The sequence below is a fragment of the Mustela erminea genome, chromosome 6, assembly GCF_009829155.1.
Source record: "Mustela erminea isolate mMusErm1 chromosome 6, mMusErm1.Pri, whole genome shotgun sequence".
Taxonomy (NCBI): domain Eukaryota; kingdom Metazoa; phylum Chordata; class Mammalia; order Carnivora; family Mustelidae; genus Mustela; species Mustela erminea.
In genome coordinates this window covers 129,344,403-129,367,214 of record NC_045619.1, presented here as the reverse complement: position 1 = coordinate 129,367,214, position 22,812 = coordinate 129,344,403, and the positions used below count along the sequence as shown (strand labels likewise).

The 22,812-nt window shown below is 39.3% G+C and overlaps 1 protein-coding gene across 6 annotated transcripts in view; it reads right to left on the bottom strand.

Annotated features, from left to right (window-relative positions):
* The window catches only part of MYO3A (myosin IIIA), a 232,247-nt gene that overhangs the window by 100,796 nt on the left and 108,639 nt on the right, over nt 1-22,812 (bottom strand). For all 6 annotated transcript variants that reach the window (XM_032349656.1, XM_032349658.1, XM_032349659.1 and 3 more), the window contains exons 16-17: nt 12,818-12,916; nt 12,615-12,729 (exon numbers count right to left, since the gene is read on the bottom strand). In XM_032349656.1, the coding sequence (XP_032205547.1) occupies nt 12,615-12,729; nt 12,818-12,916 (214 nt within the window). The remainder of the gene's footprint in view (nt 1-12,614; nt 12,730-12,817; nt 12,917-22,812) is intronic.

Sequence of the window (22,812 nt, the reverse complement as noted above, 5' to 3'; positions counted from 1 at the left end):
GGGGTTTCAGCAGAGGCAAGATGAAGACATTTGTTTCCTTGGGGTCTTCAGGCAAGGAGAAGGCCGACATTAAGAAAACAAACAAAGAGATGCACATGACATTTTCAGTAACTAAATGGGCTGTGAAGGAAATAAAATGTAGAGGAGTGAGAGTGACTGGGGAGGGCAGGGAGGGCCTTTTGAGGTGGGGAGGTTAGAGAAGGCAGTCCTTTGGGAAGCAGAGACCTGGATGACAAGGGAGTCAGCCAGGAAAGAACTGGAATCAGACTGTTCCAGGCAGAGGGGACAGCAAGGACAAGAGCCTACTCTGCAGAAAGAAGGCCAGAGTGGGGCTGGAGGACTACGAGTAAGGGGCAGCGATGTGGGTGTCATAGGGGTCACGGAGGTGAGCTTGGACAAGACCAGCCAGGCCCTCTGTGCTACCAGAAAGGGTGTGGGTTTCATTCAAAGGGCCATGGAGAGCCACTAGAGATTCCAAAGTAGGCAGCTGTGATATTTGAAACATGACTCTGCCAGGATGTGGAAATGAACGGATTGGAGGCAGACGGAAACGTAGAATGGGTAGGAGGCTAGGGAGAGGTGGTGGCTTGGACTAGGATAGTGGCAGAGATGGAAAGCAGAAGACAGACTGGGGCATATTTGGGAAGTAGAGCAGTAAATACGCTGATGGGCTGGTGTGAATCAATTTTCGATGAAAATTCTCTGGGTAAGGAATTTCCATTTGTAAAATGCATAACTTGTAAAGAACCAACCAGCATGGGCTTCAGTGGCATGTGGAGAGTTAACAGAGCCTCTGACATCCTGCTCTACTTCTCACGGGACAATGACAGACCTTGTGGATAATCTATACCAGGAATACTTCATAAATAGGTTGTTGAAAACTATGTTCCTTTGACACTCTGTGTGTTTGTCAATTAGGGACTAAAAAGTTCAGATGCGTCCATTCCAAAGTCATATTTGAACAGTGTTTAGAGATCCACAATAGAGAATCACATGCTGAATCGATGGACATACAATTCTTATTCAGCTGTTTATGAGAAGGGTTGAGTAATCCTCCCAGGCTGGGGCTCTCCTTGATATCCTATAATTACAGTATCCATTTGGATTAAATTTGGAGGCAAAAAATCAGGGCCCTGGCTCAGTCTGGCTTGGCAGCTAGCTTGATGGGGCTCAAAAGGGCCTGACCTCAGGTATAGGTATGACCTTGACCAAGCACTTGGGTTATTCATGGTACAAAGACTAATCATCTCTGATGTTGGTCACCCTAAGGAATTCAAAACAACTTTTGTTTGATGGTTAACAATAATAAGCAAAAGAACATTTTCCCATATAAAAGTACTGAGGCAATCTAACAACTTTCCATGGGCTTTGAATGAGCTGAGCTTTGAATCCTGACTCCTAGCCCACTGAATGTGCTATACCTTCCCACGGAGGAAGAGTGGCTTGCAGGAGAAGTGCTCTCCAAGTGTTCTGCGGAGTCTGGAAAACACTCACAATCCCTTCTACCTACTCCACCTCCTGCTGTACAGCTCTGTCTTTCCTGAGGGACCAGGACTGCTGTTGCTTTTGCTGTATTTGCAAGGACGAACACAGTTCTGGTTTGCTGGAGAGTCAGACCTTCATGGTTCTGATGCATCAGGCTTGAGCCTATTCCACTGCTGCTCTGGACATTTCTGCTCTCTGTGCTTGTACACTAGGCTGGTCTGCTAGGCAGACAGCAACCCAAAACTATGTGTGTGGGCAAGGTCACTTTCCTCTCTACACCAAGTTAATCTGCCCAAGGCAAAAGAATTCTGTTAGAAGGACTCTCCCTCTTCCAGAAGTTTATTGTCCTACCCCTCTTATTCAGTCATCTACCCAACCATTCATTCATTCAACCATCTTCTGTTGACTATTTATTAAGCATTATGGGAGATACTGGGTATATACCGAGAAATAAGAATAATTTCTGCTCTCAAGTACTTTACATATTCCTAGAACCAAAGGGCATGGATAATTTCCTATATTGAATTTCTATAGGGGTCATGTCTACTTTCTGTATTTTATTATAGTTTAAAAAAAATTAATAGGCTTTATTTTCAGAGTAATTTTTGGTTCACAACAAAACTGAGTGGAAGTGCATAGTTCCTAAGTAGCCCCTGTCCTCCTGACTCTACACACACAGCTTCCCCCATTATCAATATCCTGCATTAGAGCAATACATATGTCATAATCAATGAACTACACTGACACATCATTATCACTCAAAGTCCACAGTTTATGTTAGAGTTCACTCTTGGTTTTGTACACTCTCTGGATTTTTACAAAGCTATAATGACACATTTCTACCATTAGAGAAATTCCATTACCCCAAAAGTTCTCTGAGCTCTGTCTGTTCATCTCTCTTTCTCACAATCTCTAACCACCACTGGTCTTTTACTGTCTCCATGGTTTTGCCTTTTCCAGAATATCCTATAGTTGGAATCCAACAGTATATACAACCTTTTCAGATTGGCTTCTTCCAACCAGTAATGTGTATTTAAGGTTCCTCCATGTCTTTTCATGGCTTGATAGCCCAGTTCTTTTTAGTGCTGAATAATATTCCATTGTTGGGATGTACCGTGATTTATTTATCCATTCACCCACTGAACTTGACATCGCAATTACTTCAAGTTTTGGCGATCAGGAATAGAGCTTCTATAAACCTTAGTGCACAGGTTTTTGTGTGGACATACGTTTTCAGTTCCTTTGGGTAAATACCAAGGACCTTGATTGCTGGATCACATGGTGAGAGCAGGAGAACTCTTCCCATGGAGAATGTCACGTGAAGAAGAACTTTTTTTTTTTTTAAGATTTTTATTTTTAAGTCATCTCTACACCCAATGTGGGGCTCAAACTCATAACCCTTATAACCCTGAGATCAAGAATCACACGCTCTACTGACTGAGCCACCCAGGCGCCCTCTGCCATGTGAAGAAGAAGATAGAAATCAAGGTGGGGCATCTGCAGTCCGAGGATCGCTAAAGATTGCCAGGGAATCAGGGAAGAGGCATGTGATCTTCCCTCACAGCCCTCAGAAGAAACCAACCTTGTCTCAAACTTCTCAGCTCTAGAACCGTGAGGAAATACATTTCTGTTGTTTAAGTCACCCAGTCTGTGGTACACTGCTATAGCAGCCCTAGCAAAGAAATATAGTATCCCTGCTTTTTTGTTACATTAATGAATAAGATATATAGCCTTGGGATAAGCAACGTGCTTATCCTTAATTGTTTAAAACGCTTAAGGGAAATATCAAAGACATAGTAAGACAATCTGACAATTACTTTTGTGACTTGAATGTAAATACTTATTTGATAGTACACTTATAATTTTAATTTGAAAAGCATAACATAATTTGATTGCAAATTATTTTCAAATGTATAAGATAACTTGATCTACTACATTAGTAATTTTGAATTATTATATTTTCAGGGCTAATAAATTTAAGTGTTAGGAAGATTTAGTTAAATGATCAGGAAGTTTAGAAAGTATCATTCTTTGTAAGACTGCTGTGTCGTCATTCAGAATATTTGAAAGACTGAGATGCACTAAATTTTTACCTGGTTTCAGGGATTTAAAGAACTTAATTAATTATGTCAGTTTAGGACAACTTAAGGTTCTATTTATGAGTTAAGTGAACAAAGTTACTGAATGTTGTTTCTATTCTTATACAAACACTGTTAGATGCACAAGTTCAAATAAAAGATGTGTCAAGAGAATGAGAAGACAAGCTCCAGATTGGAAGAAAATATTTGCAAAAGGTACATCTGGGAAAGGACTATTATCCAAAACATACAAAGATTTTTTAAAAACTCAACAGTAAGGGATGCCTGGGTGGTTCAGTTGGTTAAGTGGCTGCCTTTGGCTCAGGTCATGATCCCGGAGTCCTGGGATCAAGTCCCAAATCGGGCTCCTTGCTGAGCAGGGAGTCTGCTTCTCCCTTTGCCACTCTGTCTGCCCGTGTGCTCACTCTCTCTCTCGCTCTCTTTGACAAATAACTAAATAAATAAAATCTTAAAAAAAAAGCAACTCAACAGTAAACAAAAAAATAAATAAAAAGTCAAAAAAACGAGTTAAGGACCTTAACAGACACCTCACCAAAGAAGATTTACAGATGTAAAACAAGTATATGAAATTTGTTCTAGATCATGTGTCATCAGGAAAACACAAATTAAAAACACAAGGGTAGGGGCACCTGGATGGCTCAGTGGTTAAAGCCTCTGCCTTCAGCTCAGGTCATGATCCCAGGGTCCTGGGATCGAGCCCAGCATCGGGCTTTCTGTTCAGCGGGGAGCCTGCTTTCCCCACCCCCTACCTGCCTCTCTGCCCACCTGTAATCTCTGTCTGTTAAATAAATAAATAAATATAATCTTAAAAAAAGAATTTTAAAACACCACGGGATACCGCAGCATAACCCTTAGATTGGCAAAAATCCAAAACACTGACACCATGAAATGTGATAACTCATAGTCCAAAGAAAATGTATTTGGTTGTTATTTTAGACTATCATAAGAAATGTAAGCAAAATTAAAGCGGAAAAAGGCATTTTCATTTTGGACTTAAGACATACAACTCTGGGGGCGCCTGGGTGGCTCAGTGGGCTAAGCTTCAGCTCAGGTCATGATCTCAGGGTCCTGGGATCGAGCCCTGCATCAAGCTCTCTGCTCAGCGGGAAGCCTGCTTCCCCCTCTCTCTCTGCCTGCCTCTCTGCCTACTTGTGATCTCTGTCTGTCAAATAAATAAAATCTTAAAAAAAAAAAAAGACATACGACTCTGTGCGAAGAAAAACAAATAAAACTTCCTGTCATGACACAGTAAGTACCGTCTCTAAAATAAGCTGAATCATAAAACTAGTCATCATTTATTTTAAAAACTGTGGCAGGAAAATGGCTGAGGAAATCATATGTTTTAAAAAGTTGTAGAGTTTTCCAATTTGTGTGATTTTTAGAGGCTATCTGATTCGGCTTTGTCTGCCTTTCCTTTGGATTATAATGACTCGCCAGTGCACAAGGGAATTACAGCCCCTCGGGACACAGACACCATGGGTGCTATCAACACCCACCAGAGAAAGCTAAGGGGGAGGAGAGAGAGGGAGGGAGAGAAAGATACTCATCTTGGAGAATCACCGTAGTTATGCTGCAGCCTCTGACACAGGACACACCAAGGAAGCCAGTGAGATTAAAAAAAAAAAAAAAAATCAGGACTTGGATAAAAAGGAAGTAAGCACCTATTCAGTTGAAGTCCACTATCTTTCAAACCTGGTCAGTCTGCCCCGTTAACTCTCGGAGTTTCTGCTTTCAGATGGGAGACACCACATCTTAGGAGAGTCACGCTGGACAGGACTAAAAGTTATTATTTAGCAGGGACTGCATTTCACTTCTGCCACAGATTTTATATTTTCCTTTATTCTAAGCTGTGTGTTTTGATATTCCCATGTCCGATGAACGCTGAGCATGTTTAAGTTTGGAATAAGATGTTTGAAAGAAACAAACTTGACTTGTCAGTAGATGTTAAATGCAAGGCTGGTTTCTTTTAATGTTACTGAACATTGTTCTACCAAGCAAGAGGAAGGGGCTGAGCCAAATATAAGTAAAACCCTGCCTCTAATGAGGGGGACTTAGAAGTAAACAAATCAATTAAAAATGATTCTCTGCTTCTAAGCTAGCAGCTTCTGGGGGAGGGAACTGCTAAGATCGGGTCTTCTGATGGCAAAGAGCAGGAAAAAGAACTACAAAGGGATCCAGCCCTGGCCAGACACAGGCGCCGTCTGCCTGGGGTACGACAGGCCTCCAGCTTGGAGAAGGACCTGAGATGCGGTTAACCTATGATGTGTCCCCCAACCAGTCGGCCAGTGGGGACACACCACAGTCCAGAGAGGCATCTACCATTAGCAACTACTCATGACCAAGGACTGGAGGGGAGGGTAGGTGGCTGCTTTTTTCTTTATTCGAGGCACCCGTCAATAAACTGGCTTCTGCTTTGAGAGCCAGGAAACCCTTCCATCCCCCCCAGTGCTGAAATCAACTTGTCCCCACAGGTACAAGCTGTGGGTGAGGGCAGGGTTAGGGAGGGCAGGTGACAGAGCAGAAGGGGAGGAGCCAGGTTTGAATGGGAATTTTGCCAGGCAGAGTGGGGAAGGTGCTCCGGGCTGCAGGGAGGGACTGGGGTTGGAGTAGTGTTAGGGTTAAACTAATTCCTACCATGTCAGCAGGCAGAGCAGCAAACATCCTAATTTTACTCATGATGCAGCCAATCTACGATTATACTGTGCTGAAACACTCAGGAGGACAAGGTTTTGACCCTTTGAGCCAGAGAGCAAAAGACCCTAGTGGTCACCTGTGATGCTTGGGATATCAGGAGTAGAGCATAAGAAAGGGAGCTGGAGTACGGCAGAAACTCATGCCTCCCGAGTCAGGGACTTCCTCACCCAGAGATGAACCAGTGACAAACACATTTATTTTACCTATAATAAAAGTAACAGTTATATTAGGAGATGTATGAGGGTTATCTGTGACCTTGAATATGACAGTTCAGGTGTTGTTCTTAAAGGCAGTCAGGTGGACACAATGCCACACCCAGACCTCAGAACACATAGCGGGTGGATGGCGCTCTACTCCTTCCGTGAGCAGCCATGGGAAATTCTGTACCCTGAAGAACCCCTCCCCTGTCAGCTCCTGTGCCGTCCTCATTGTTTCTCTCCCAGCTCTCCAATGAAGGCTGCTTTGGCCAAGCCAATTCTCCCATCCTCATATACCCAGTCAGTCGCCCTGCCAACTCTGTTGTCACTGTTGTCTTCTCTTGTGAGGGCAGAGCTGCGGAATGAGATTCACACACGGCTACTGTGAGAACCAGGCAGCTGTCTCCCAGGAGAACGTTCCTCACAGTAACATTATAGCTAAGAGCAGAGTACAAGCTTCCTCCAAAACCTTTCTCCAAAACCTCCAAAACCAAAACCAAATGAAAAATGGATTCTTTGTTCCATTTTATGGCCTAAAAGCTATCTAATGTGTCAACCGAGAGAAGGCCCCCAGTCATCTCCTTTTTTTTTTTTTTTAAGATTTTATTTATTTATTTGACAGAGAGAGATCACAAGGAGGCAGAGAGGCAGGCCCAGAGAGAAGAAGAAGCAGGCTCCCTGCCAAGCAGAGAGCCCGATGCGGGACTTGATCCCAGGACCCTGGGATCATGACCTGAGCCGAAGGCAGAGGCGTAACCCACCGAGCCACCCAGGTGCCCCTCATCTCCTTTCTGCCCAGGTACCTTGGAGCCACCAAGTTTCCCGATCTGAGCTATAGTTTACTGGTTCTGGACTTGATGACCACCTGAGTTGTAAGCCCATAGCTCCAGGCAGGGTCGGTTAATCGATAGCCGGCAAGCTGAAGTCTCTACTTTTAAGCCAAAGGGTTACTCAACTTCAGCTCAAGACCGCTCAAGGATTAAACTATTTGCCTCAGGCTGGATTCCACCTTGGCTTGCCATTGAGTCTACCGTATTGTTTTCCTCCTGTCCCTGTAATTCCCAGTGTCTGGCAAAAATGAAGAAGTCTTTGGTGAAAGTCATGTGATAACTCCTCTGTGATCTAGAACGTTATTTCTCCTTGGTTGGTCCTGGAAACAGCCTGCCAGTTTCCCTATGAATGCTCAACCTTTTAGCCACTTCTCCCCACAACCAACTAATTCATCAAGGAAGATTACATTAAGTTTATTCCAGAAATGTTAAGGATACTTACATATTAAGAAATCTATCAACATAGTAAGTGATATCAACAAGTTGCTGCAGAAAAATATGATCATATTAATCGATGATAAAAAGACATTTGATAAGATTCTATAGGATTCCTAAGAACAGCCCTAAGCAAAGCAAAAATAAAAGGAAATTACGTGATAAAAGCTATTTATCAGAAATAAGAGCAAAACACTGAAACTGTTTTTATTTAAAATCAAAAAAGAGACAGGGAGGCAAGTTATAATCCTTAGTAATTAATATCGAGACCCTTAAGTACACCAAAGAATAAAATGACTGATATAAGAGGAAAAAAGTATAAAACTATTCCTTTTGCTGACGATATGATTATATATTTACAAAAACTCTACCAGCAGAAAAAAAATATTGAGGATAACACTAAAAACCATGACCTGGTTAGAAAAAAAACCCTAAAAATAGAGCTTAAGTTCTAGATAAATAAAAATATAAATTATTAAAAAACTCAAACAACATTTAAACAAAGGGAAGGACATGTCAAGATCTGGGATGAAAAGACATAAACAACATTATAAAAATGACAATGCCCCAGAAGTTAATATATAAATTTAATACAGTTCTCCTTAGAAGTCCAGCTGGGGGTTTGAGAATCAGAAAAGTTAATCTTAAAGTTTCTATGGAGAAACAGATACCAGACAATAGCTAAGGCAAGTACTGAAAAGAAGAAAGCGAGAAAGGACTTGCCTTCTTGGTAGGGATGCCTTACTAAAAATACAGTATTGAACCACTGTAATCAAGTCAACAGAATATTGATATAGAGACAGAAACATAGACTGGTAGATAAAAGAGAGACTCAGAAAGAGATTCGATGTTATATAAGAACTTAACATAAGAGAGGTCAAGCCAGTAGGCAAAGGGTAGTCTTTAATATAGTGAGGCAAGACTGGTTCTTCATTGGAAGGAAATAAAAGTGATGCCCCATTTGGTACGATGTGAAAAGTAAATTTCAAATAGATTAAATATATTTAATAGAGTGCATATTTTTTTAAGCTTTCTAAAAAAAAATCTGGGAGACTACATGTAGTAAGGGAGACAAGGGGGAGAATTTTTAAAGCAAGTTCAGACCTCTGATGTCACAAAAAGATAAACTTGTCCAAATACATAAAAATTAAAATGCCATTTTTGTATGGTAAAAGATGTGACTTAAAAGTAAGTATGTCACGGGGGTGCCTGGGTGGTTTAGTCAGCTGAGGTCTGACTCTTGATTTCAGCTCAGGTCATGATCTCAACGTTGTGAGATCGAGCCCCGTACTGGGCTCTGCTCAGTGTGGAGTTTGCTTGAGATTCTCTCTCTCTCTCTCTCTCTGCCCCTTCCCAGCTCGTGCACACACACCCTCTCTCTCAAATAAATACATAAAAGCTTTAAAAAAGTAAGCCAAAACATATTTATAACACAAATGATAAAAAAAAATCTATAATGTTCAATGAGAACTTACAGACTGACTCAGAAATGGCTCAATGAAAAGGGCAACATAAATATACAGTTCATACAGAAGGAAACCCAAGTAGCCAGCAAACAAATGGAATTAACTCAAATTCACAATTAGTCAAGGATATGCAAACTTGAAACGAGTTGGTACTCACACCCATCATCAGGTTAACAAATATTTAAAAAGCTACAACACAAGGCAGAGATGGTGATGGGAAAGGTAGCCACATACAATGCTGGTGGAAATATGAAATATTTCATAGCTGTTGGAAGGCAATGTTGTAATTCATATTCAAATTTAAAGTATTCATACCCTTTGACCCAGCAATCCCACTGCTAGGGACCTATCCTATAGAAATAAATAGCACCAGGAAATAAAGGCATTATTTTGGTTTTGCTCAGAGTGACAAAGATCTGGAAACATTAAGAGCTGTATGCCCAGTCATATGCGAATGGCAGAATAAATTATGGTAGTACACACCATGGAACACTATGTTGCCTTTAAGAGGACTGATTTAGGGCTATACTAGATGAGTTGAAGGGATTTCTGGAAGGTATTGCTGATTGGGAGAAATCAGGTATAGGAAAGTTGTGTGATATAATGCTGTATTAATAAACAATGTCCATCCCTCCAGAGGCATGTGTATGTTATGTATGTGTACATGTATGTATGTGGTGTGTACAATGTTTTATGAGCAGGGAGACAAATATGAAATTTTGGATTACGTATGCTGAGTTGTTAACATCCCTTGGCTGGGGAAAGGGAAAGAGAGCAGATGTGGATGGGAGGGGTGAGATGGGGAAGAGAGAGCTGAACAAAAGCAAAGTTTTACAAGCCTGCACTAGAAAGTGATGAGCTGATTCCCCAAATTTCACACAGAAATTTGAGGGACCCAAAACAATCTCGCAAAAGAACACAGATGCTCCACTTTCAAAACTTATTATAAAGACACAATAATCAAGACAACATGCTACTAACATAAACACAGACAGAGAGGTCACCATCTTAGAATTGAGAATTCAGAAGTAAAGCTCTACATTTATACATTTATGTCCAACTGATTTCCAACAAGGATGCCAAAACCAGTCAGTGGGGACAGAAGAGCCTGCAACAAATGGCTGTGGTATAACTGCGTGTCCACGTGCAAAAGAAGTTACTTCGCACCAGAAACAAAAATTAACTCAAAGAGGAACAGCGACCTGTATGTAAGAGCAAAAACTATGCAGCTCTTAGAAGAGAACTAAGGCATAAATCTCTGTGGCTTTAGATTAGACACTAGTTTCTAATCTATGATACCAAAATCAAGAGCAGTAGAAGGAAAAAACAGGTAAACTAGACCCCATAAAAATTAAAAACAAGTATACTTCAAAGGACACCATCAAGAAAATAAAAAAACAACTAATGGGAAAAAATTTCTGCAAATCCTATCTCTGATAAGAGACTTGTATTTACAATATAAATAATTCTTACAACTCGATAATAATACACAACCCATTTTTTTTAAAGGTAAAGTATGTGAATAGATATTTCTTCAAAGAAGATATATAAATGACCAGTAAGTACACGTAAAGAAGTTCAGGGTCACAAGCCATTAGGGACACGCATATCAAAACCACAGTGAGATATACTTCATACCCACTAGGATGGCTCAAATATAAAAGATAGATGGGATGTGGAGAAAGGGGAACCCCCCTACACTATGGGTGGGAAATGCAAGCTGGTGCAGCCCCTCTGGAGAACAGCATGGAGGTTCCTCAAGAAGTTGAAAATATAGCTGCCCTATGACCCAGCAATTGCACTACTGGGTATTTACCATAAAGATACAAATGTGGTGATCCGAAGGGGCACGTGCACCCTAATGTTTATAGCAGCAATGTCCACAATGTCCCAAAAGAACCTAGATGTTCATCAACAAATGAATGGATAAAGATGATGTGATACACACACACACACAATGGAATACTATGCAGCCATCAAAAGAAATGAAATCTTGCCATTTGCAACAACAAGGATGAAACTAGAGGGTATTATACTGAGCAAAATAAATCAATCAGAGAAAGACAATTATCATATGCTCTCTCTGATATGAAGAATCTGAGAGGAGGGTGGCGGGTGGTTGGGGGATAGGGAGGGAAAAAATGAAACAAGATGGGGTCAGGAGGGAGACAAACCATAAGAGACTCTTAATCTCACAAAACAAACTGAGGGTTGCTGGGGGTTGGGGGTTAGGGATAAGGTGGTTGGGTTATGGACATTGGGGAGGGTATATGCTATGGTGAGTGCTGTGAAATATGTAGGCCTGATGATTCACAGACCTGTACCCCTAAAACAAATAATACACTATGTTAATTAAAAAAATAAATAATAAAATAAAAGACAGATTATAGTAAGTATTGGGGAGGATATGGAGAAATTTGAATTGTCATACACTCCTGGTTAGGGTATAAGACATTGCAGCTGCTTTGGAAAACAGCTTAGAAGTTCCTCGAAAGGTTAAACACTGTTACCCTATGAACAGTAGTTCTCCTCCTAGATATATACCAGGGGAAATGAAAACTTACGTCCACACAAAAAAGTTGTGCATGAATGTCCATAGCAACATTATGCCTAAGAGCCCCAGAATGTACCAACCCAAATATCTATCAACAGATGAATGGATACGTAACATGAGGTAAATCTATAAGGAGAAATATTATTCAACAATGAAAAGCAATGAAGTGCTGTCACATGTTATAACTTGAAAACTTTAGTAAGTTGAATGAGAGAAGCCAGTCACAAAGGATGATATATTGTATCACCCTGTTTTTGGGAACTTTCCAGAAGAAAAAACTCTATGGTGATAGGAAGCAGAGATGAGGCAGAAATGGGGAGGAACTCCTAAGTGCTAGCATGTTTCTTTTGGGAGTGAAAAATTTAGAGCATGAAAATATCCTAAAAATGATTATAGTGATAGAAGCACAACTGTGACTATACTAAAAGTCACTAAAATGCACCCTTTAAAGGGCTGACTTGTATGGTATGTGAACTACATCTTAATAAAGCTGTATTTAAAAAGTTGCACTGAAAACAAGACTGCACTAAAAAAATAACATGTCATTTGCTCCCGTATATGCATTTATGTAAAACGTTAATTATATGGGGAGGGGCAAATGCAAGCAAAAGATTAAGAACAAAACCAAATTCAATTATATGTCAAGACCACTGTTTCTTTATGTATAAAGTAGATATTGTAACATTCTAGTAAATATTCTAGTTACTTCATGAGGTTGTTTTAGTAACTAAAAGGATGATTCACATGAAACACTTGATACAATGTCTGGCATATATTAGTCACTCAATAAATGGTCATTCTTACCATGCGTGATGACAAAAAGATACTTTCTAAAGAGGTTCTTTCAAACTTACCTCCATCGTAAAACCTATGACTTTGAAACATTGCTCAATTAATTCATGTTGGGATTTATAGAAACTATTATTCATCATGTCCTGTACTGTTCTGAGGTGGTCATTTTGTAGGTATCTGAAAAAAATATGAAAGGATGAGTCAAAATCTAAAGTTCAATGGAAAGTGAAAGCATTACTTAGAAAAGTGCCACCTGCTGTGTTACCTGGGAGGCTTATTTTCAGGCAATTTGTAATGGGCTAGTTTCTTCTTTTCAGCTAATCCAGCGTAGATGTAGTAAAAAATATGAAAATTTTTTTCTCCACTGAAAAAAAATAAGACATTTTCAGTAAGGCAATTAGTAAGAATATTTGCTAATTGTTAAAATTACTTGAAAATATAATTATCAGAACCACTATGAGCACCACCATGGGCTTCCCGGAGTACTGAATTTTGGCTTGTTATTGTCATCATCACTATTTTCAACAACCACTGTCATTAAATTCCAGACACAGCAAAACACTTCATAGGAATCATTCAGTGCACATGTGTGAGTGATTACCAGGCATTGTTCTAGACACTGGAAATGTGGCAGGAGTGAAATAGTCAACAATTACTAAACTCTTGGATTTTATATGTCAGTGGGAGCAGAGAGTAAAAGAAACAATTTTATGATGATATATCAAATGGTCAGAAGGGCTACATTATCCCATTTACCTGCTGTAACACCCTAGTTACTCGGAGGAGTCCCTCATTTTATATACATGGATATTAAGGCTTAGAGGGGGTACCAATCTCCCCTCAGGTCACACAGTTGATGACTAAATTGGATTCAAACCAGGGCTGTTAACTTAAAAGAATTTTTTTTAGTTAGTTTTATTTTCTTTCCTTATTTTTTAAACATTTTTATTGTGTTATGTTAGTCACCATACAATACATCATTAGGTTTTTAAAATTTTTATTTTTTTTCAGTGTTCCAAAATTCCTTGTTTATGCACACATCATTAGTTTTCGATGTAGTGTTCCAAGAGTCATTGGTTACATGTAACATCCACTGTTCCTTGCAATACATGCCCTCCTTAATACCCACCATCAGGCTCACCCATCCCCCCCCAACCACTCTTCCCTCTAAAACCCTCAGTTTGTTTCTCAGAGTCCACAGTCTTTCAAGGTTCGTCTCCCCATCTGATTTCCCCCACTTAACTTTTCCTTTCCTTCTCCTAATGTCCTCTACGCTATTCCTTATGTTCTACAAGTAAGTGAAACCATATGATAACCGACTTTCTCTGCTTGACTTATTTCACTCAGCATAATCTCTTCCAGTCTCACACATGTTGATGCAAAAGTTGGTATTCATCCTTTCTGATGGCTGAGTAATATTCCAAGGTATATATGGACCCCATCTTTATCCATTCATCTGTTGAAGGTCATCTCAGCTCTTTCCACAGTGTGGCTAACTGCAGACATTGCTGCTATGAACACTGGGGTACATATGGCCCTTCTTTTCACTACATCTGTATTTTGGGGGTAAATACCCAATAGGGCAATTGCTGGGTCACAGGGTAGCTCTATTTTTAATTTTTTGAGGACTCTCCACACTGTTTTCCAAAGTGGCTGCACCAACTTGCATTCTCACCAACAGTGTAAGAGGGTTCCCCTTTCTCCACATCCTCTCCAACATTTGTTGCTTCCTGCCTTGTTAATCTTTGCCATTCTAACTGGTGTTAAGGGGGTATCTCAACGTGGGTTTGATCTGAATTTCCCTGGTGGCTAATGATGAACATTTTTTGATGTGTCTGCTAGCCATTTGCTTGTCTTCAATGGAGGAGTGTCTGTTCATGTTTTCTACCCATTTTTGGACTTATCTGTTTTTTGGGTGTTGAGTTTCAGAAGTTCTTTATAGGTCTTGGATATTAGCACTTTGTCTATAGTGTCATTTGTGAATATCTTCTTCCATTCCGTGGGTTGTCTCTTTGTTTTGTTGACTGTTTCCTTTGCTGTGCAGAAGCTTTTTATTTTGATGAAGTCCCAAAAGTTGATTTTCGATTTTGTTTCCCTTGCTTTTGGAGGCTTGTCTTGAAAGAAGTTGCTGTGGCCCATGTTGAAGAGGTTATTGCCTATGTTCTCCTCTAGGATTTTTAGGGATTCCTGTCTCATATTGAGCTCTTTCATCCATTTAGAGTTTATCTTTGTGTATGGTATAAGAGAACTATCAAGTTTCATTCTTCTACACATAGCTGTCCAATTTTCCCAGCACCATTTATTGAAGAGACTGTCTTTTTTCCACTGTATATTTTTTCCTGCTTTGTCAGAGATTATTTGACCATAGAGTTGAGGGTCCACATTTGAGCTCTCTACTCTGTATCACTGGTCTATATGTCGGTTTTTGTGGCAGAACCATGCTGTCTAACCAGGGCTGTTTAAGGCCAAAGCCTTATCTTTAACCACTTTGTTAACAGCCTTTCTGGGGTTCAGTTTTGTCACTTGCACGAGAAATCTCTGTGGTCTATGTATAAACAGCATTCCCCAGCTTCTGGAATAATACAAATAAAGGAGTAATAGCAACAATATATTCAATTATGTATGCTTATGTGTACATATAATAAATATACATGTGTATATATTATGTATACTTATATATGATGAAATCAATCATAGCAATGAAATGAGGGACTGGAGAGTAAAACTAGAATTATTTTGTTATTATAAGATGTTATTATAAAGTACTGACTATCATGTTATTTGAAGGAAGACTTGGATTAGTGGTAAGTATATACTGAAAACTCTAAGGTAACCACTAAAAAAGTGAAAAAAGAAGTATCATCAAAATATGCTAAGAAAGGTGAGAAAATAGAATCATAGAGATGCTCAATTAAAAACCACGGAAGGCAGAAAAAGAGTAGGAGACAAAAACAGTAACAAAGAACAAGGGCAACAATTAGAAAACAGTAATATGATAGCTATGAATCCAGTTATATCCGTAATCACTCTGAACATCCATGGTTTAAATAATACCAATTAAAAGACAGAAATTGTCAGAGGGATCAAAAAATAAGGCTTATACATATGTTGTCTACAAGAAACATACTTTAAATATAAAGACACATATTGATTAAAAATAAATGGATATTTATTTATCCATTAAATAAATGGGTGGCTGGGTCATTAAGTGTCTGCCTTCGGCTCAGGTCATGATCCCAGGGTCCTGGGATCGAGCCCCGCACTGGGCTCCCTGCTCAGTGGGGAACCTGCTTTTCTTTCTCCCTCTGCCTCTGCTTCTCCTCTCCCCAGCTTGTGAGACCGAGTCTCACCCTCTCTTTCAATAAATAAAATAAAATCTCTTAAAAAAATAAATAGATAAAGAAAAATATACCATGCTAACGCTTATCAAAAGAAAGCAGGAACAACAATTATATTTCACAGAGCAGGGAAGCAAGGAATTTATCAGGGATTAAGAAATATATTACATAATGATAAAGGGTTAAATTCCCCAAGAGACATAATAATCCTTAATGTTTATGGACATAACAACGGAGCATAAAACTATGTGAGACAAAAACTGATAAACGTGCAAGGAGAAAGAGAAGAATCCACTATTGTAGCTGGGAACGTCAACACACGTCTCTCAGAAATGGACAGATCAAGCAAGCAGAAAAGCAGTAAGGGCACAGTTGAATGCAACAATAATAGAAATCAACTGGACATAACTGATATCCTCCAGACTACATCATCCAAAAGCAGCAAAACTCAAATTCTTCTCAAGCTCATATGGAACATTCATCAAGACAGACCACATCTTAGGCCATAAAACAAACCTTAACAAATTAAAAATAATTGACATCATATAATCTCTTCTCTTAGCTCACAATAGAATGAGACTAGAAATCAATAACAAAGATAACTGGAAAATTCCAAAATATGTGGTGATCAAATACTGCAGTTCTAAATAATACATGGTTCAAAGATAAATATTAAAAGAAAATTTAAAACATGTTGAACTAGGTGAGAATGAAACCATGACTTAACAAAATTTGTGGGATGCAGTAAAAGTAGTGTTTAGAGGACAATTTAGAGCCTTCAATGACTCTGTTAAAAAGAAGAAAGATCTAAAAACAATAATCTAACTTTTCATTTTAGAAAGCTGGTTAAATGAGCAAATTAAATCTAAAGTAGAAGTCCAAAGAAATCCAAAAAGCAGAAGACAAGAAATAATATGAAATAGAGCAGAAATCAATGAAATTAGAAATCAGTAGAGAAAAACCAAAAGATTTTTTTTTTAAGATCAATAAAATCAATAAGCTTCTAGGCAGGCAGGACAAAAATTACTAATATCAGAAATGAAAGAAGGGACATCACTTACCAGCCCATGGAAATTAAAAGGATAATAAAAGAATATTATGAACAACTCCATTCTTCAAAACCTAGATGAAATGGACCAATTCTTTGAAAGGTCTAAGTTGCCAAAACACACACAAGAGGAAATGGACAATCTGAAGAGGCTAAAAAATCGATTAAAGAAATAGAATCAATAATTAATAATCTTCCAAAATAGAAAGCTATTGAATGGGTTCACTGTTGAATTATGCCAAATATTTGATTTATGCCATATGGATTCACTGTTAATTATGCCAAATATTTCCTGTAGAATTTATGCCAATTCTCTACAGTCTCTTTCAGAAAATAGATGCAAAGTGAATACTTAACTTGTTCAGTGAGGCCAGCACTATCCTAATACCAAAACCAAATAAAGATATCATGAGAAAACTATAGACAAATAGCTTCCATGAACCTAGATGGAAAAATCCTCAACAAAACATAAGCAAATTGAATATGGCAATGAATAAACAGAATTACATACCATGACCAAATGGTATATACCCCAGGTATGTGTGGCTGTTTGAATATTCAGAAAATTAATCCGTGTAATTCATCATCTCAGTAGGTTAAAGAAGAAAAAAATCACATGATCCTACCAGTAAATGCAGAAAAAGCATTTGACAAAAACCAACAGCCATTCATGGCAAGAAAAACTCAGTAAACTAGTAATAGAGGGAGACTTCCTCAACTTGGTAAAGAAGATCCATAAAAAACACTACTGGTGACATCACACTTCATAGTGAGAAACTGAAAGCTGTCATACTAGGATCAAGAACAAGGCAAGGATGTCCCTCCTCAACTCCTTTTCAACATTGCATTGGAAGTCCTAACTCTTGTATACAGTTTGAGAGGGGGAAAGCAAAACTGTATTTCTTTACAGATGACATTATTGTCTATATAGAAAAAGCTAAAGAATTGACCAAAAAAAAAAAACCCCTCCTTGAACTAATAAGCAATTATAGCAAGTCTGCAGGATACAGGTTAACCTATAAAAGTCAATCTCATTCCAAATCTGAGCAAGTTATTTTGTGGATATTGACGTTTAGATCCTAAAGTTTATATGGAGAAGCAAAAGACCAAGAATAGCTAATACAATATTGAAGAAGAAAAAGTTTAATGGACTGACCCTGCCTGACGTCAAGAATTCTTAGAAAGCTGTAGTAATCGAGACAGTGTAGTAGTGACCAAAAAAAAAAGACAAACAGATCAATGAAACACAGAGAGGGCCCAGAATAAATAGAGCCCATTGACTCTTGATATAGGAGCAAAGGTAATACAATGAAGCAAAGACAACTGGACATCCACCAGCAAAACAAACAAACAAACAAAACAGAACAAAATAAAAACCAGGAATCCAAAGACCTTAGACCTTTCACAAAAATTAATACAAAATGGGTCATAGACCTAAATATGTAAAACACAGAATTATAAAACTCCAAGAAGATCACGTAAGAGAGAAACGAGCTGATGGTGGCTATGTGATGACTTTTTAGATGCGACAACAAAACCATGATCCCTGAAAGACATTAAGTGATACACCGGACTTCATTAAGGTTAAAAACTTCTCTGTAAGAGAGGTTTTCAAGAGGTTTTAAAATAACATGCTTAGACATTTGATATTTGTGCCTCATCAATAACTCTGTAAGACACTCTATTCAGTCTTTAACAAGTAAAAATGCTTAATGTGAAGGTGTGTGACTTGATGGAGTGATGAATGCGGATTCTTGCTTTCCTTGTTAGTATTTCAAAAAGAATCCAACATTTTGAAAGAAAAAAGTAACACTGTTTTTGGTTAGTATACCTTCTGGGTTGAGACTCTCCCCTAAGTCTGGGATGGTATAATATCACCGCACCTTGGAAGAGAGTTCAAACGGTCAGGAAGTCCAAACCTTTCAAATGTCTGAATCAGAGGGAAGAAGGGCTTGAGAAAAAATAGCAGCAGAGGACGGGAAAGCAGAGAAGAGCTGTGAAAGTCATTCTAGAGAGCGACTCCCAAGTCTTTAGACATGGGGAGTGAAGGGAAGGTCAGAGGTTTTCTATAAATGGAGGAGGATGGCTTCCTACCCCCAAAAGGGGACCAGCAGGAAAAGAAAGACATTTAGGACTATACATATACAGTTGAGTTCTATATGGCAGCAGGATATCTAGGTACATGGAAATGAAAAATGTGAACGTAGGTGGGAGTGAGAAGTACATCTTTGGGTGTCAGTCACATAGAACTAGTTGTTGGGGCCCTGACAGCTGAATTGCTAAGTGAAAGAGTAGAGAGAAAAGAGGAACACCCAGAAGACCACGCTTTGGTAAATACACATTCGGGGAATGGATAGATGAATCAAAGTCAGAGAAAAAAAAAAAAATTCAGAGAAGTAGGAGAGGAAATCAGGGGAATCCAGTCGGGGAACCAAAGACAAGTGAGCTTTTCAAGCAAGGGTGGTGCATGGGCTTGAACGCTGAAGCAAGGACTGCATGTCCTTAAGAATGATGTTCCCAGCCATCCCTTGTGCAGTACCCACGAATGCTTCAGTGAACACCAGCATTGTGCATGAGCAAGGTCAGAACCAAGCCACAAGTTTACTTCTTGTCTTTTCTCACCACAACAAAAGTTCTCGAAGACTGGCACAGCACATAATTTAGTTTGTTTTGTTCTAACGAAATCACATCGATTGCTCTACATGTCACACCTTTAATGCTTAAACGGTTGCGGTATACAATTAGAGATGTGAGTCATAAATGTAGAAACACAAAACTGCTGGTTTTCTCTTTAATTATCAGTTTACACTTACTGAGAATTGTAATTGGACAGGACCTGGAGATGCTATAGGAAATACATCAACCTCCGGTTGGATAAACAATCAGAGAATTAAAGTAACAGGAAAAGAAGATACTGCCAATGATTTCCTATCTCATATGTTGCCCCAACTACATCAAATTGCATTTCAGAAGACAGAAGACCATAACATCCCATACATGCTCATAGGACCAGTGGTTCCCAGGACAGAATGGCTGGGGACAAACACAGGGTCTCGGCAATTTACCAGGTAATATTTCTCCACCCCTAACCGTGGATCTTCTAATACTTCTTCGCTCAGCCATTTGCAGAAGGGTCCTCAGGTCTGTCTCATGTGTATTCACCTGCTTGGAGCCTGGGGGTCACGTATATATGGCCAAGACCTATAACACCCTCAAAACTATGGCAAAGGTCTCACAGGGGTGTGGCTTACCCCAACCGTGAAACTTCTGAATCTTCAACAAAGTGGCCAACAATAAGGCTGGGAAAGCCAACAATGCAGCTTTGCCTTCCTAAGGCCTCATAGGATATTTGTGAAACAGTGTTTTTAATTTTCCATTTTTAATTCCAGGTTCCTCCACCAAGGACTCCTTCCTCCGAGACACATAGTCTCCTCAATCCCTCTCCCTTACCCCTTGGCTGCTCACACTGAGCAGATGAACTCGTTGCCTACTTTCCTGGGAGACTAGAAACCAACAAGTGGTCAGCAAGCTTTGTTTCAGAGCACACATGATCCAGAAGCCTGAGCTGCTCTACTGGAGGAATCCGACCTCACTCAGCTTTGTATCTCCTGTGCCCACTAGAGTTCCTGGCACATAGTAGCACTCAATTAATATTTGCCAAAAGGATGGATGGATGGATGGATGGGCGGATGGACAGACAGACAGATGGAAGAATGGTGGATGTTGGAGTCAGACAGACACATGGGTTCAAACCCCAACTCAGCCATTTATTAGCTTTTTGGTATTATGTGACTTATTACAATTCTCAGTCCCAGCCTCCTCATTTATAAAATAGACAATAATATCCATCCTATCACTGTTAGAATTAAAATAGATAATGCATATAAAGTGCTTAGCACAGTGCCCAACACACAGTAAGTGCTCCATAAATAATATTTTCCTTCTTCCATAGAGAGCGCCACAACTGACCACAACAGCCACTTTGTGGACGCCTCCTGCAGCATCTGGTGCACAGTCAATGCTTTGTTGCAGGAAACTATAGTAATGGGAGAGAAGGGCAGTGAAACAGCTATAATTTCTATTCGTGAGAATTGAGCATTGACTTCAATGTGCTCCTTTTCTTCTTGAAATTAAGGAGCCCCTTTTAAGATTTCTTCATTAAGCCGCAACTGAATGATTCTGTTATCATTAAGAACAAAAAAATACATATATAACAGACATATATATATTTATAAATACCTAAATATATAAATATATATTTATAAATTACTTATGAATCATTTATAAATATTTAAACATATATAAATAACTAGGACTATCTATAAAAATAAATATGGTCAGAGATTAGGGTGGGACAACATGGGCAGAAGCAAAAAGAAAAAGGAAATTATTCTCTTAAGGGGCACCTGGGTGGCTCAGCTGTTAAGCGGCTGCCTTTGGCTCAGGTCAGATCCCAGGGTCCTGGATTGAGCCCCCCGCATCGGGCTCTCTGCTCGGCAGGAAGCCTGCTTCTCCCACCCACAACCCCCCTGCTTATGTTCCCTCTCTCATTGTCTCTCTCTCGGTCAAATATATAAATTAAAAAATCTTTTTAAAAAAGAACTTATTACCTTTAAATAAATAGTAGGTTCATTTTAAGACATAAACATCTGTTCTGGTTCTTGCCTGCCTCCTCGGATCTATTCTCTACTCTCTGTCTTATGCTCTGTGACCTAGGAATTCTTCAATAATCTACTTGGTACTTCATTTTCAAAGACCACAAGAAGCTTCTCTAGAATTTACAAATGCTATTGAAATTAAGTAAAAGAAGAAAATGGGGGTAAAAAAAAATTTTAAATAGAAAAACTATAAGACAGCTACGCTCCAATGATAAACCGTGTTGGATTTCAAGTTGATTGTGAATTTGGAATTTAAAGTGTTGATTGGGGGACCCAATAAACAACACTATAAAACTAGAATAGTTCTTTAGGATAGTTGGAAAAAAAGCTTAATTCACAGTGTGTCTAAAATATAATCCCAATTGTACCATTTCCTAAAATATATCCTACCATATAGCAGTCAGTACTAACAAGATTATGTCTATGGTTCAAACCCAGGGCTTCAGTGGGGAGCTCTAGAAGTTATTGTTCCCAAGGAATTTGTGAATGGCGCCCCAGCACAGAGCTCCAGAGAACCCGCTGTGAATGGTGCCCCCGACACTGTATCACGGTGGTCCCCCCGAATCTCAGGAGTCAGCCTATTCGGTCGTTAGGTCATTCTTCCCCAGAGGCCTCAAGGAGAGTCTTACACAGTTATGAGAACAGGACAGATTACTTTGAGAACCGGTTCCATCTCCCCATCTGGGTGAGACCCCCAAGGTTCCTCTAGATGGTCAAGGGGCTGACATGCATATCCAGTAAGTTCTGGGGACTCAGCACACAGCGCTACTAGTGGCTGTCATTTACCGAGCATATTCAGTGTCCCATGTACTGCGCTAAGTATCATTTCTAAGCTTCACACAACTAACCACACTATTACTGCTAACAATGGCTTAGGCTCACGGGGTTCTCCCTACATGTCATCCATTGTGCTACATACTTCACAGGCGTCCTCTTAACTGAGAGGGAAGTACTACTGTTATTTTCCTTTTCACAATGAAAAACTGAGGTACAGAGAGGTTAAGTATTTCAAATCACACACACACACACACACACACACACACACACACACACACACACAGGAAATTGCAGAACCAAGATCCTAGAAGGGTTTTTAGGGTTTAAATAACTGACCCAAAGTGAACTAACATGTATGTGGTGAAGCTGAAATACAAAATATTCATCTTGTAGTCATTCCCTGTGTATTTTGAATTGAGGATCAAAGCACAATTTTCCA